Genomic DNA, 15999 nt, shown 5'->3' with positions numbered 1-15999 from the left:
TTAGGGGGGCTCACTTACTTCTTCAATCAGAAATCAAAGCCAAGTCCAACAGGTTCTTAACAAGTGGACATTGGAACAGGTGTGACACCCTCATTCAATAAAGCAACACCTTCTGAGTAGATAATTATTCAGATAATTATTCCTAGGATATACACTCCTTGGTCATATATAGCGTTCATTTTTTTTTTAAAGTTTGTTTATTTATTTTCAGAGGGGAAGGAGGGGCAGAGAAAGAGAATTCCAAGCAGTGCTGTCAGCATGGAGCCCGATGCGGGGCATGATCCCACAAACCTTGAGATCATGACCTGAGTGGAAACCAAGAGTCAGACGCTTAGCTGACTGAGCCACCCAGACTCTCCTGTAGTATTGATCCCACAAACCTTGAGATCATGACCTGAGTGGAAACCAAGAGTCAGATGCTTAACTGACTGAGCCACCCAGACTCTCCTGTAGTATTTATTTCCTGTAGTATCTCCTGTATATGTTGCTGGATTCAATGTGTTACTGTTTTGTGAAGGACTTTTAAAAAAATCTATCTACATTATAGATATTTGTCTATAATTTTTTGTAACGTCTTTGGTTTTGATATTAATAGTAATGCTAGCTTCACATATGATTGGGAAGTAGTCCCTCATTGAATGGAATTAATATTTCTTTTTTAAATATTTGGTAGAATTTGCCCTATAGTTTTGTTAAAAGGTTTTACTTAACTACAAATTCAATTTCTTTAGTACATATGTAACTATTCATTCTATCTATTTCTTCCAGAGTGAATTTATGGGCATAGAGTTGTTCATAGTAATAACTTTTCATATCCATGAGGTCTTTAGTGACAATGCCTCTCTCATTTCTGATTTTAGTAATATGTGTCTTTTCATCTTTTCTCTCTTTCTTTCTCTTTCTTTTTTGTTTTGGTCAGACTGGCTTCAGGTTTGTCAGTTTTACTGAATTTTAATTTTTTTTTTTTTTTGCCAAAAGCCAGGAGTGAATCTATTGATTTCTTTTTAATAAGCTTTTGATTTTATTGATTTAGTTTTCTATTTCATTGATTTCTGTTTAGTCTTTATTACTTCCTGTCTTCTACTTGCTTTGGATTGGATTTGTTCATCTGTTTTCTAGTTTCTTAAAGTAAAAACTCAGATTATGGATTTTATACCTTCTTTAATATAAGTGTTTAATGGTATGTATTTCCTTTGAAAGTTAAAGCTGCATCCTACAGTTTATGTCTTTTGTTCTTTTGAGGGAATAGAGAAGGGTGTTGATGCAGTTCATGCCCCTCCACAGAAACTCCTGTTTCCCTCCCTGGGTTCTGCACCATTGGGGAGACTTAGGAGTCTTGCAGTCTTTTCTGTGAGTAGTGCCTGGTGGGATTCGTGAAGATAAAACCTGCAAAAACTATGGATTATGCCCATATTTACAACATCCCCAGTGCTCCTGGGGGTGCTTTACCCTTTCTCACCAATGCTACTGTTTCCACCAATTTACCAGCCATACTAGCTGAACTCTTCTTACTGATGTCCTGCTGTGTTTTATCTCTGCATGCCAGTGCTTATGCCCTATCTCTCCCTGCAGATACCTGTGTCTCCTTAATTTTGGGGCCAAGTGATTGCCCTCTGTCCTCAGCATTGTGATGGTTTCAAGAAAAATTGAGAACTTGCCATTTGTCTGGCTTGTTTTTGTTGTTCATTTGAAAGTGACACTCTTTCCAGCCCTCTACACCCCAAGATCATGGCTTTATTTTATAGTTCTCCTGTATTTTAGGTGATTGTGTCTGTCCCCCAAGACAAAGTTAGTTACCTCTTATGTGAAGGTGATGTGAATACTTAGTGTATACTTATGTTACTGTATTTATCACACTATATTGTAATTACTTGTGAATATATTTGTCTCTACTATAACATACTGCTTGAAGGAGGCAAGATCTGTGTCCTCTATGCCTAGTGCTTCCTGATCAATGAAAGGCATTTGATACTTGCTTGTTGAATAGGATTACGATAAGATTTTAATTCTAATTTTCATAGCACAGTGTGGTACTTTGTAAAATGCTGAGTAAATATTTGTTGAATAATTCATGCATAAAAGGGCTTATTCAGATTCTATTTAGAAATTAAGTTAATTCATGTTTGCTCAAATTTCCAGATAGTTAAAAAAAATTGGTATGTTTTAAAACTCGGAACTGGGGTGCCTGGGTGGCTCAGTCGGTTAAGCAACCAGCTTCAGCTCAGGTCATGATCTCACAGTTCATGGTTTCAAGCCCTGCATAGGGCTCTGTGCTGAGAGCTCAGAGCCTGGAGCCTGCTTTGGATTCTGTGTCTCCATTTCTCTCTCTCTCTCTCTCTCTCTCTGCCCCTCCTCTACTCATGCTTTGTTTCTCTCTCTCTCAAAAATAAATAAACGTTAAAAATAAATACATAAATAAATCTCTGAATTAATCATTCCTGTAATTTAAAATCTTGCTATGATTCAGTTAGTTGCATGAATTAATCATTAGTTGTTCAACAGGTTTTAATGGGGTTAAATTATTTTGTGCTCCTTTTGATGTTTGTGGTAATACTGTTTATTTACCTAAGACTTTCAGAAATTCATATGTTAGTACGTTTTGTTTGTTTTTAAACAAAATGTCATTCAAAGAGTGACAGCTTTCATTTGAGCTGTCATTCAAAGAGTGAAATAATATTCTTCTCATAGTAGTTAGAACTAGGTTATCTTTTTTTTTTTAATTTTTTTTTTTTTTAACGTTTATTTATTTTAGAGACAGAGCATGAATGGGGGAGGGTCAGAGAGAGGGAGACACAGAATCTGAAACAGGCTCCGGGCTCTGAGCTGTCAGCACAGGGGCCCGATGCGGGGCTCGAACTCACGGACCGCGAGATCGTGACCTGAGCCAAAGTTGGCGCTCAACCGACTGAGCCACCCAGGCGCCCCAGAACTAGGTTATCTTAAGAATAAGTTTGCCTAGGGGCGCCTGGGTGGCTCAGTCGGTTGAGCGTCCAACTTCGGCTCAGGTCACGATCTCACAGTCCATGGGTTCGAGCCCCGCGTTGGGCTCTGTGCTGACAGCTCAGAGCCTGGAGCCTGTTTCAGATTCTGTGTCTCCCTCTTTCTCTGACCCTCCCTGTTCATGCTCTCTCTCTCTCTCTGTCTCAAAAATAAATAAATGTTAAAAAAAAAATTAAAAAAAAAAAAGTTTGCCTCTTACATCTTTATTTAAAGTGAACAAATATAAAAAGTTTTTTTCAATCTAACTACATCTTTTCCAGATAAGATTTTCACCAGTAGCAAAAAAGCTGTTTGTGGTAACTGCAGTGAGTGCCGTATCTGTAATTTTTCTGGCCCGTCACTTTAAAAGAAGACGTGGAAAGAAGAAAGGAAAAATATTACCATGGGAACCAGAGCACCTCATACTTGAATACACTAAAAGAGCAGCATCAGACAAAGGTATGTGGAGATAGCTGAACTGAGTCTACAAAGAAAGTTTATATTTAAATCATAGAAAGATTTATATATTAATCATAACTGGAGTGCAGTGATTTCTGTGCTGTAGCCTCCAAAATGTCTTTCCTTAATATTTAACTCCCAGATAATACAGATTGATTTTAGAAAGAATAGAACATATAGAGAAGCAAACAAAAAATTAAAATCACTTGATATTCTGCTACCCAGAAGTAATGACTTATAATACTTTGGCATATATCTATCCATTTCTATTTGCATTTAAGTCTATTGAGATACACAATTTTATATTATGTACAAGTAGATGATGTATGTATTTTAAATAAAATTATGATTACACCTTTTGTAGCCTGCTTTTAAAATATTTAACAATATATAAAATTGTTTTTCTAGGTCAATAAATATATTTCTATCGTTTTAATATGTACTTAGTGTTAAATTTGAAAACATATCCACTAATTTATTTAACCAATTCCCTGTTAGTCCCTTTAGAATGTTTTTCTTGCTTTGAATATACTTGTCTGATTATTTTCTTAGTGTATAAATAGAAGTAAAATTGCTGGCTTTTAAAAGACCTGTAGTTTTTGTTAGAGATATGGTACATATTGCCATGTTGTATCAATGACGATAACTTCTTGGGGCACCTGGATGGCTCAGTTGGTTAAGCGTCTGACTTCGGCTCAGATCATGATATCACGGTTTGTGAGTTTGAGCCCCGCATTGGACTCTGTGCTGACAGCTCACAGCCTGGAGCCTCCTTCGGATTCTGTGTCCTTCTCTCTGCCCCTCACCTGCTCAAATTCTGTCTCTCTCTTGAAAATAAAACATAAAAAAATTTTTAAAAAACCCAATAACTTCTTGAGCATGCTGAATTTCTTATTTTTAAAACTTTTAATTATTTTTAATTTATTATTTAGAGTATCATATGCTTTTGTGATTAACTTGTCCAGCAAATTATTAATGAATGACTATTTTGTGCCAAGTACAGTGAACATTACAGTAATGATGGCTCTCACTTAATGAGATCTTATTAGATCTCAGGCCTAGTGCTAAATGCTGTATACTCACTACATTATTTAACTTTTATAACAATTCTATGAATTAGGACTATATCCTGTGTTATTGTTTCCATTTTAGACATAAAGAAAATCGAGATAAGGAAAACTTAAGTGACCTGCTTAGGGTCATACATGTCCCAGGAATTGAATTGAGTAGTGTCTTAACTGCTGCATTAAGATAGACTGAGATACAATGTCAGCCATAGATGGATAGATAGATGGTTAGGGGATACAGAAAAAGAAAAAACTAATTACAATGTAATACAATATGGACATGGTACAGATGTAATTCAGGAAAGGAAGTGCTTATATTTTGTTAATTTATAACTTGAAGATTCATAGTTGCCAGTATTTTAAACTGATTATAATAGGTCATTCAAATATCATATCAAATACCCTAATTAGATGAATGGTTTAGTCTTCATTTAGGAAGCATATTTATTTTAGCAGTGTTAAAAACAATTGTAAAGAGAGGTAGATTTTAATAATGCTGTACACTTAATAATTTACACAATTGAGGGAAATGTGTTTTAAAATTAGAAGCTTTCTGAAGGAATATAATGTAAACTTGGAAATTTTATCGGAAATTTGTCATTGGAGTTACTGATACTTCTAATATTATTGATATATTTATTTGATAGGTTCAAGTTGTTCCAGTAGTAGACAAAATTTGACATTATCTTTAAGTTCTGCCAAAGACAAAGGATCTCAGTCTTGTAACTATGCTAATGGAGGACTTTTCAGTAAATACTCAGGTTCTGCACAGAGTTTAGCCTCCGTAAGTAAAGAAAAAAATTTATTATTTTATAGGTTTGTTTTTGTGTCTATTGTTATATATTGGTTTAAATGTTATATAATAATAGGGGCGCTTGGGTGGCTCAGTTGGTTAAGCATCCATCTCTTGACCTCAGCTCAAATCATGATCTCACAGTTCATAGGTTCAAGTTCTGCATCGGGCTCTGCACTGACAGTGTGGAGCCTGCTTGGGATTCTGTCTCCCTCCCTTTCTGCCCCTCCCCCACTTGCTCTCTTTCTCTCAAAATAAATAAAAATAAAACTTAAAAAAAGAAAAAGAAATTTTTTTAAATGCCATATAATTATAGATAGCTCTTAGTATGGAAAGAACCTTAAATCATCTTATTGAGTCTATTTTCTTTAGGCAAGTAAAACTTTCCTTTTGGTAAATAACCAGCCAGTTTGGTTCCAGATTTCTTTAAGCAAGTGATATGGGTACGTGGGGTCCTGTAAGAATAGTGCTGATCTGGAAGTATTGCTTCAAACTAGATATTTCTGGGGCGCCTGTGTGGCTCAGTAGGTTGAGCGTCCAACTCAATTTCCACTCAGGTCATGATCCCAGGGTCGTGAGATGGAGCCCTAGGTTGAGATCTGTGCTGAGTGTGAAGCCTGCTTAAGATTCTCTCTCTCTGTCTGTCTGTCTCTCTCTCTGTCTCTCTCTCTCTCTCTCTCTCTCTCTCCCTCCCTCCCTCTCCCTCTCCCTCCCTCCCCCCCCTCCCTCTCCCCCCTCTCCACCTCTCTCCCCCTCTTTCCCTTCCTCCCTCTCTCTCCCTCCCTTCCCCCATCCCTTTCCCCCACTTGCACTCTCTCTCTCTGTCTAAAATAGTAATTTAAAAAAACACAAAAAAATCTAAACAAAAAAACTAGATGTTCTGCAAAAAAGCTGGAAGATACAGCCAGACTTTGTACTAGGTCACAAGATGATGAGCTTGCGTAGGTAAAAGTATGTGGCTTGCTGAAGCCAAGTGTGGAGTTCCTCGCCTTGTTCTTTTTTTTTAAATTTTTTTTTTTTTCAACGTTTTTTATTTATTTTTGGGACAGAGAGAGACAGAGCATGAACGGGGGAGGGGCAGAGAGAGAGGGAGACACAGAATCGGAAACAAGCTCCAGGCTCCGAGCCATCAGCCCAGAGCCCGACGCGGGGCTCGAACTCACAGACCGCGAGATCGTGACCTGGCTGAAGTCGGACGCTTAACCGACTGCGCCACCCAGGCGCCCCAGTCGCCTTGTTCTTTGAAGCATTAATATAGTATTGATTGACAAGTGAGGAATAAAGTTAGTATTTTTTTTGACTTATTATGGTTTAAAAATTTTGTTAAATAGGTAGGATGTATACTTGCTACTAAATAAAGAAGAGGCAAAAAAATGTACAGTGATAAATATGCTCCCTATCCTCTCGGTTCCCGTCCTTAGAGACAAACAACATCGGTAATTTCTTACATATATACCTCTGGGAGTGTATGTCTGTACCATCATGTATTGTCATTATTTTAAATAGTTTATTAAACACCATATTCTGTACTTGGCTTCTCTGTTTTGTTGGAATATCTAGCTGCCCCATTCTTAAATATATCGAATTTTTAAAAGATGTTTATTTATTTTTATTTTTGAGAGAAAGTGTGTGTGTGCACATGCTCAAGCAAAGGAGGGGCAAAGAGACAGAGGGAGAGAGAGAATCTCAAGCGTGAGATGGAGCATGGGATCACGACCGTAGGCAAATCAAGAGTTAGACGCTTAATGGACTGAGCCACCCAGGTGCTCCTATATATTTTTAAGTAGGCTCCATGTCCAACTTGAGGCTTGAACTCACGACCCTGAGATTGAGAGTCCCGTGCTTTACTGACTGAACCAGCCAGGCACCCCAGGCTTAGACTTCTTAAAAAAAAAAGTTAACATTTATTTATTTTTGGGAGACAGAGACAGAATGTTAAGCAGGCTCAAGGCTCTGAGCTGGCAGCACAGAGCCCGACGCAGGGCTCAAACTTGGAAACCACGAGATCATGACCTGAGCTGAAGTCACACTTAACTGACTGAGCCACTCAAGGCACCCTTAAAATGGACAGAACTTGGGGGCACCTGGGTCACTCAGTTGGTTGAGCATCAGACTTCAACTCAGGTCACGAACTCACGGTTTGCAGGTTTGAGTCCCACGTCAAGCTTGTGCTGGCAGCGTGGAGTCTGCTTTGGATTCTCTGGTCTCTCTCTCTCTCTGCCCCTTCCCCACTCCCACTTTCTCTCTCCCTCTCTCAAAAATAAATAAACATAAAAAAACGCAACAGGAATGGAGGGGTGGTGGCTCAGTCAGTTGAGCATACGACTTGAGATTCTTTGTCTCTTCCCTTCTACTTCTCTCCCTCGCTTTCTCTTGCATGCGCTCTCTCTCTCTCTCTCTCTCTGAAAATAAAAATAAAAAAAAGAAAAAGGACAGAATTGGAGGCAGAGACTTGGGAATCATCTACATAAAGATGACTGAAATGATTGGCTCAATGCACCTTGCTAGGGAAGGGAAGATGATAGAGGCTTTTCAATTTTAGTTATTGTTTAGCATAATCAGCACTGTTAATAATTTTTAAAACGGAAATAAGCTAGTTACCTCAAACCAGAGTAGGTGTGGATAAAATTTATAAGCAAATATTTAATAAAACAGTAAACTGTAAAAATAGCTGCTTGATTTCTAATGGAAATAACTGATTTTTGTTGGAAATATTCTTCTATTCGTGTATTTTTGAGCAAACAAAGGCTTAAGATACTTAGGGTCGTATGACTCCTAACTTTGAATACAATCAGATTTATTTGTTCAGGTGGGGATTACATGGGTTGTTTTACCTGGAATAGGATTTATATAAATAGTTTGTAAATATAAAAGATGGCAAAATACTGTCACAAAAGAGATTTTGAAGTCACTGCTGTCGATTTTAATTTTAGGTCCAGAGCGTCAATTCTTGTCATAGCTGTGCTTGTGGCAATTCTAACTCCTGGGACAAAGCAGATGAAGATGATGTTAAACTTGTTAATATTCCTGTGACCACTCCTGAGAACTTATACTTGATGGGTAGGAATAACATAATAATGTTTTAAGATGTTATGCTTACATTTAATGTGAAACTAAATAATGATGAATTGTTCTAAGGGAAGCAACGTAATTTTTAAATATTCTTGTATCTGTTGAATATGGTGTATATAATATAACCTATTTCTGGAGGATGCTCTAACGGATTACCACAAACTTGGTGTTTTAAGCAGCAGAAATGCATTCTTTCAGAGTGCTGGAGGCCAGAAGTCTGAAATCATTATCACTGGGCTGAAATCAAGGTATCATTAGAGCTATGCTTCCAACAACAATTCCTGTTTAGGAGAGTATCTGTTCCTTGCCCTTCTCAGCTTCTGATGGCTTCTGGCTTGTGGCTGTGTGATTCCAGTCTCTACCTCCCATCATCACCTCCTCTGTGTATATCAAATCTCCCTCTGCCTCTTATAAGGACAGTTGTGATTGGTTTTAGGCCCCACCAAATCCAGGTTATCTCCCCATGTTAAATTTCTTAATTAATTAATTTTAAGATTCCTTGATTCAGTCACATCTGCGAAGACCCCTTTTCTTTGTAAGGTAACGTTCTAGAGACTAGGACCTGATGCCTTTGGGTGGCTATTATTCAGTCTGTTTCACTCATCTAACCTGATCTCTTGGTTCTTATCTAATGAGTCTATCAGAGTCCACTTTATTTAATCTGTTTTTTATCTATCATTTGTATTAAAAAAAAATTTTTTTTAATGTTTATTTTTGAGAGACAGAGCGTGAGCATGGGAAGGGCAGAGAGAGAGAGTGAGACACAGAATCTGAAACAGGCTCCAGGCCCTGAGCTGTCAGTACAGAGCCTGATGCAGGGCTCGAACTCAGGAACAGCAAGATCATGACCTAAGCCAAAGTCAGATGCTTGATCAACTGAGCCATTCAGGTGCCCTGTATTCTTATATCCAAGAATGATTTTATAACAAAAAAAGGACTGTGTTTCACATCTTAGTATTCCTCTTGGCTTGACCAAGGAGCATGTCTAGAGAGTATCACTGGAGCCCAGAAAAAGAAAAAAGAATTGAATTAGATTGAAATACTTTTTCAAATGCTTTTCTGTGTTTGCTACTTTATTTCAGGCTGTATTTCTTTTGATGGAAGTGCATACTAATTACAAAAACAAAACAAAAAAACTTTGATATAGCCCTGGCCAATGAACAGTAAAGGAGATAATGATTTGTAGAAGGACTGTGTACCTCTGAATATATTCCCACATTCTAGAGGAGTTAGACTGTATCATCTCCTGCAGTATCACCGTAGTTATTCCTGCCTATGGGGAAAGATGTAAGAGTAGTTCTTTTGCCATCTTTTCCAAAGGTCTCTTGAGAATTAAGCTATGCCTTTGGATTACCTTAAGTCTAATAAACCTACACTAACAACTTCCATTGGATTATTGGGAGTTAGAATTGTAGAGAAATAGAGCAAAACCAGAGAAGCTGCAGGGAGTCTCAGTATCATAGAATTAAGATTGGTAGAAGCCCTCTGGGTCATCTAATCACCCACCTATTATTTGAATTCCCTTTACAAGATTGATGGCATTAAAAGAATGTATTAGTGAAATATGTTTGAATTCCTTTTATAAAACTGAAGATATGTGGTGGTTTGGGCCCTGTGCCGCAACGAGGTGAGACACAATTCTTCCTGGGAGGCAGCTTTTATCTTTGGACTATTCTGTGATTACATCACTCTTCCTTAATGTTTACCCAAAATAATCAGATGGCTGGAGAGTAGATGGAGTGAGAAAAGGTTGAAGGAACTAGAATTGTAAAGCTTGGAGAAAGGAGAGTAGATGGTGATGTAATTAATTGTCTTTTAAGTGTATAGGTTTTTTAGAAGGAAGATCTACACAGTATTGGTTCTTCGCTATGGAAAATTACATTACATAAGAAGGAAAGGCGTGAGTTGTATTTAAATAACACTTTTTTTGTTTAGGGTTGTAGGTTCTTCAGAGAACTTGAAGAAATGATTTTAGAGGAGAGGTATTCCTTAACTACTATATATGGAAAACATCTTGAGAATGACTTGCCCAGATTAAGCAGCTTTGTTTTGTTTGTTTGTTTGTTTATTTATTTTTAATTTTTATTTTAAGTAGGCTCCATGCCCAGTGTGGGGCTTGAACTCACATCCCTGAGATCAAGAGTTGCATGCTCTACTGACTGAGTCATCTAGGTGCCCCCAGATTAAGCAGCTTTTAAAGATCTTTTTCTTTTATATGTCTAGAAAAATTGAAGTTTTGAAATATTTTGGTTTTGTTTGAAGTACATAATTATTTTGGTAAGACTTTTTTTACTTGGAGAAAAAGAAGCGCATACCTTTTTTTCCCACAAAAGCTGTGTATAGCTGAGGGGATATGAATTTCTACTTAGACTGTAACCCTTGTTTGGTTCTTGCAGTGGTCTTGTAGATTTTAACTGACGCAGCAATTACTGTATTTATCCAAATCGACACAGCAAAACTTTATTCTAGACTTAGTATGCTATTTCTTCTTAGTTTTATTCTCTCTTTCTGACAACCTCTTATAAACCTGATAGCTTCTTAACAACTACTGTCTTCTATTTACCTAATTTTTAATATAGGTGGATATTTTGAAGCATAGTTGTGTGAATATAAAAATTAGTCATTGTTGGACTTTTGGTGAACACATGATACTATTCTAGAGAAATCCCAAGCACTGTATATATTTGAGTTACTTTAAATAAAAGAAAACATATTGGTCATTTCTCTCTGATTTTTGGTTGGCTACCATAGGCCTAGAATATATTGAGAAATTAAAATTCTGCTATGAAGGGGCTCCTGTGTGGCTCAGTCGATTAAGTGTCCAACTCTTGATCTCAACTCAGGTCTTGATCTCGGAGTCATGAGCTTGAGCATTGCATTGGATTCCATGCTCAGCGTGAAGCCTACTTAAAAATAAAATAATTATATAAAATAAATTATATAAAATAAATTATGTAAAATAAAATAGAATAAAATAAAATAAAATTCTGCTATGAAATCAGGTGAGCATAAGATTATTCTTTAGTGCCAAAATTACAGTCAGACTATGCCATTGTTGATAACCATATGAAAAAGATTTCAGCCCCAAATGATTTTATTTTGGCATTGATTTTTTTTTTATTTACAATCATTCTGTTCTTAATTCATAGGTATGGAATTGTTTGAAGAGGCGCTACGTCGATGGGAGCAGGCTCTCACCTTTCGAAATAGACAGGCTGAAGATGAAGCCTGTAGTTCCATTAAATTGGGTGCAGGAGATGCCATTGCTGAAGAAAGTGTAGATGTAAGGGTGATTTGCCTGAGAGTGGCCTTTATAATAGTGGAAGAATTGAACAATGTTTAATGTTGATTCATTTTACTTGCTTTTTGTGGCATTTGAATTTTTTTTTATGTTTATTTATTTTTGAGACAGAGAAACAGAGCATGAGTGGGGGAGGGGCAGAGAGAGAGGGAGACACAGAATCTGAAACAGGCTCCAGGCTCTGAGCTGTCAGCACAGAGCCCGATGCAGGGCTCGAACCCACAAACTGCGAGTTCATGACCTGAGCTGAAGTTGGGAGCTTAACTAACTGAGCCACCCAGGTGCCTCTTTTTTGTGGCATTTAATACAATGGGTTTGTTTTCTCCCTTGGGACTAAGAGTGTATGTGTGGAGGGGTATGTCTTGTTGGGCTTTTTCTGTTCAGTTAGTTATTAAATCCCAAATTTGCAGTTCATAATCAAGTTCCCTGATTTTCTAAGAATATATAGAATTACTTTGACTTCTAAAGGGATTTTTTAAAGCCTCGTTTTAATTAAGTGCCATTATATTCATAAAGGTTGCACAGAATTAGAGCTGGACTGATATTTACCAATCACGTCAGCTAGTGAGTCTCAAATTTCAGCATGCATTAGAATCATCTGAAAGGCTTATTAAAACAGACTTGAGTTTCTAATTCAGTGGCTGGGGTGGGGCCTGAGAATTTGCATTTCTAACAACTTCCTACATGATACTGATACTGCTGGTCAGGATCTTACTTTGAGAACCCTGGTCGAATCCCACTCCTTAAGTTTATAGGTAGAGAAGCTGAATCCCTGAGAACTGGGGTGACTTGGCCAAAGGCACAGCCAGAATCCAGTGCTGTCACCACCCAATGGACCTTCCTCATATCCCACACTTTCTCTGTCTTTCATTTAAGAGTGGAAGGTATTGAGAATCTTAACATTAGAATCTAATATTTGCTGTGTGTACTTTTCTTCTCCTTGTAGGATATTATTAGTACTGAATTTATCCATAAACTTGAAGCTCTCCTGCAAAGAGCGTATCGTCTCCAAGAGGAGTTCGAAGCTACCCTGGGGGCATCTGATTCTAATTCCCTTGTTAATGATATCGGTAAGATGGACATTTTATATGGTTTTTTAGGAAACGTGTGAATTTCTTCTTTAATATTCTTAGAATCATTGGGGCGCCTCGGTGGGTCAGTCGGTTGAGCGTCCGACTTCGGCCCGGATCATGATCTCGTGGTCCGTGGGTGCGGGCCCCGTGTCGGGCTCTGTGCTGACAGCTCAGAGCCCGGAGCCCTTTTTGGATTCTGTGTCTCCCTCTCTCTCTGACCCTCCCCTGTTCATGCTCTGTCTCTCTCTGTGTCAAAAATAAATAAACATTAAAATAAAATTAAAAAAAATATTTTTAGGGGCGCCTGGGTGGCGCAGTCGGTTAAGCGTCCGACTTCAGCCAGGTCACGATCTCGCGGTCCGTGAGTTCGAGCCCCGCGTCAGGCTCTGGGCTGATGGCTCGGAGCCTGGAGCCTGCTTCCGATTCTGTGTCTCCCTCTCTCTCTGCCCCTCCCCCGTTCATGCTCTGTCTCTCTCTGTCCCAAAAATAAATAAAAAAAAAAAAACGTTGAAAAAAAAATATTTTTAGAATCATTTAAGTGTATTAATATGATATGGTTACATATTTTTTGGCAAATAGTCAACAGAAAATGTTCTATCATATTTCCTGGTTTTTCTTTCAGTTTTATTTTTCTAGTGAACTTAATGCCCATAAGATATACTTTCGAGTGTGTAGGTAGGATTGTGACTTTGTTTTAAAATTACATTCTTTTTTTTTTTTTTAATGTTTATTTATTTTGAGAGAGAGAGCCTGTGCTTGTGCATGCAAGCAGGGAAGGGGCAGTGAGGGACAGAGAGAATCCCAAGCAGGCTCCACGCTCAGCACAAAGCCCCACATGGAGCTCAATCCCACAAACCGTGAAATCATGAGCAGAGCTGAAACCCAAGAATTGGATGCTAAACCAACACTCAGGCATCTGAATGCCCCTAAAATTACATTCTAAGTGAAAGAATCCCAGTTCAAGTGTTGGAGAGAGGAAGAAAATAAACAGAAATATAAAAATGGGACAGAGACATGGCTCGAAAGTGTGCATGTAGCTCATAGCATACATTTAAAATATTTTAAGTAATTCTATTTATTGGACTCCATTTAAAAATCTTTTTTTAATGTTTATTTTTGAGAGAGAGAGAGAGAGAGAGTGAGTGAGTGTGGGAGGGACAGAGAGAGAGAGGGAGACACAGAATCCGAATGAAGCAGGCTCCAGACTCTGAGCTGCAGAGCCTCATCATAGAGCCTGATGCAGGACTCAAACTCAAGAACCGTGAAATCATGACCTGAGCTGAAGTCAGACGTTTAACTGACTGAGCCACCCACATGCCCCATCTTGGACCCCATTTTAATTGCAAGCGAGATTTTGATATCAGCAGTTGGGGCATGCATTAATATATGCAATTACCCTTGTTTCCTATTTTATTTTATTTATTATTTTTTAAAATTTATTTTTTAATGTGTATTTTTGAGAGAGAGAGAGAGAGTTTATTTTTGAGAGAGATTCTGTGTCTCCGAAGCAGGCTCCAGGCTCTGAGCTATCAGCCTGATGTGGAGCTTGAACTCATGAACTTTGAGATCATGACCTGAGCCAAAGTCGGACGCTCAACTGACTGAGCCAACCAGGCGCCCCCCTTGTTTCCTATTTTAAAGAGAAAAAAACTTTGAAAAGACTTTTTGAGTGAAATCTTCAAAGGAAAGAATAATTAAAATTTCTTCCTTTCCAAAGAATGAAGTAAGACAAGATTATATTGCATCTCTTTTTGGCAAAAATAATTTTTTTTTTTAATTTGAGGAGAATTGTTATATTCTTATAAGGAATAAAAATAGTTAGGGAGTGGGGTGCCTGGGTGGCTCAGTTGGTTAAACGTCCAACTTCAGCTCAGGTCATGATCTCGCAGTTCATGAGTTTGAGCCCTGTGTCAAGTTCTGTGCTGACAGTTCAGAGCCTGCAGCCTGCTTCCAATTCTGTCTCTCCCTCTCTCTCTGCCCCTCCCCCACTTGCGCTCTCTTTTTCTCTCTCAAAAATAAGTAAACATTAAAAAAAATTTTTTTAATAAAAAAATAGTTAAGGAGTGTTAAGTTTTTCCACATTTTTTTCTGAACATAATATACTAAAAGTGGCTGCATTTTGAAATACTTAGGTATCTATGTATTTTGAATTTAGGTAAAAGATTTTAATTGTATTAGAATTAAGAATTACTGTTTAGGGGTACCTGGCTGGCTCAGTTGGAGGAGTGTGTGACTCTTGATCTTGAGGTCATGAGTTCGAGCCCCTTGTTAGGTGTAGAGATTACTAAAAAAAAAAAAACAAAAAATCTTAAAAAGAATTGCTCTGTGTATGTCATAATGTTATACGAGGCCTCTTTGTATTAATTTTGTTCTTTGCTCTTTCATTCTATATTGTCACTAAAATTATTCATTAGACTTGAGTATTTTTTAACAGTTGCTCTGCTCTTATCATGGGCATAATGTTTTGACATGTGGAAGTTACAGGCCAGGAAAAAGTAGACAGTATTCATGTCAACAAATAGAATTTGCCAAAGCCTTCTTTTTATATTTGTTTCTTTCTATACAGTTCCTTTTGTAACTTACTAGAATGACATTGTAGAAAGAACAGAGAGAAGGAATTTTAAAAGAATTCAAGTGTAACAGCGGGAGTGGAACAACTGGAAAAGATAGGAGGGTGGTTATGTGGCAAGGATGACCATAGAGAAAAAGGAGTAGGAAAAAATTATAAATATAAGGAGAGGAGAGGAAAAGGGCCCCAAGGCTTAATGTCTTATTCTGGGAATGGAGGCTTTATCCTCACTGTTCTAATTATCTACCTGCATTTTCCTGGCTCATGGTAAGGATCATGTAGGTGTGTAGTTCTTGCACTTGTTACAATTTAATGTGCATCTCAGATTTGGCATGCCTAAAGTTTCTTTTTCTACTGACCATGGTGGTTGGCAAAGTCCATCTCTGATTTCCTAGTTTATCAGGTTATAAAGATTTCTTAGCACTGGCCCGGAAGGTCTGCTTTGGATACACATTGCTTCTAGATAAGAAGTTCCCTAGGCAAATGGCTTAATTTCTGGGACCTAACTTTAAGTTGTTTCTGAGTAAATTGTTATTAATTTGGAACCCTAAATGGATAGGATTTCTAGAGGAGACCCATAATTAGATCATAAAATTTGATTAGCTTACGTTTGGAATAAGAAGTTCCCATCCTGGGCTGTCACAGCCTTCTAAGCTGCCTGGCTTTTCCCTGCAGCCATGCAGTGC

At 37.8% G+C, this 15999-nt stretch overlaps 1 protein-coding gene across 2 annotated transcripts in view; it reads left to right on the top strand.

Moving 5' to 3' along the window:
* The window catches only part of MIGA1 (mitoguardin 1), a 105889-nt gene that overhangs the window by 20983 nt on the left and 68907 nt on the right, over positions 1-15999 (top strand). For both annotated transcript variants that reach the window (XM_049616968.1, XM_049616967.1), the window contains exons 3-7: positions 3261-3438; positions 5153-5289; positions 8232-8358; positions 11520-11653; positions 12618-12741. In XM_049616968.1, the coding sequence (XP_049472925.1) occupies positions 3261-3438; positions 5153-5289; positions 8232-8358; positions 11520-11653; positions 12618-12741 (700 nt within the window). The remainder of the gene's footprint in view (positions 1-3260; positions 3439-5152; positions 5290-8231; positions 8359-11519; positions 11654-12617; positions 12742-15999) is intronic.

This window comes from Panthera uncia (genome assembly GCF_023721935.1).
Source record: "Panthera uncia isolate 11264 chromosome C1 unlocalized genomic scaffold, Puncia_PCG_1.0 HiC_scaffold_4, whole genome shotgun sequence".
NCBI classification, from domain to species: Eukaryota; Metazoa; Chordata; class Mammalia; order Carnivora; family Felidae; genus Panthera; species Panthera uncia.
The sequence above is the reverse complement of the archived record's forward strand: the minus strand, read 5'-3'. Positions and strand labels throughout refer to the sequence as shown.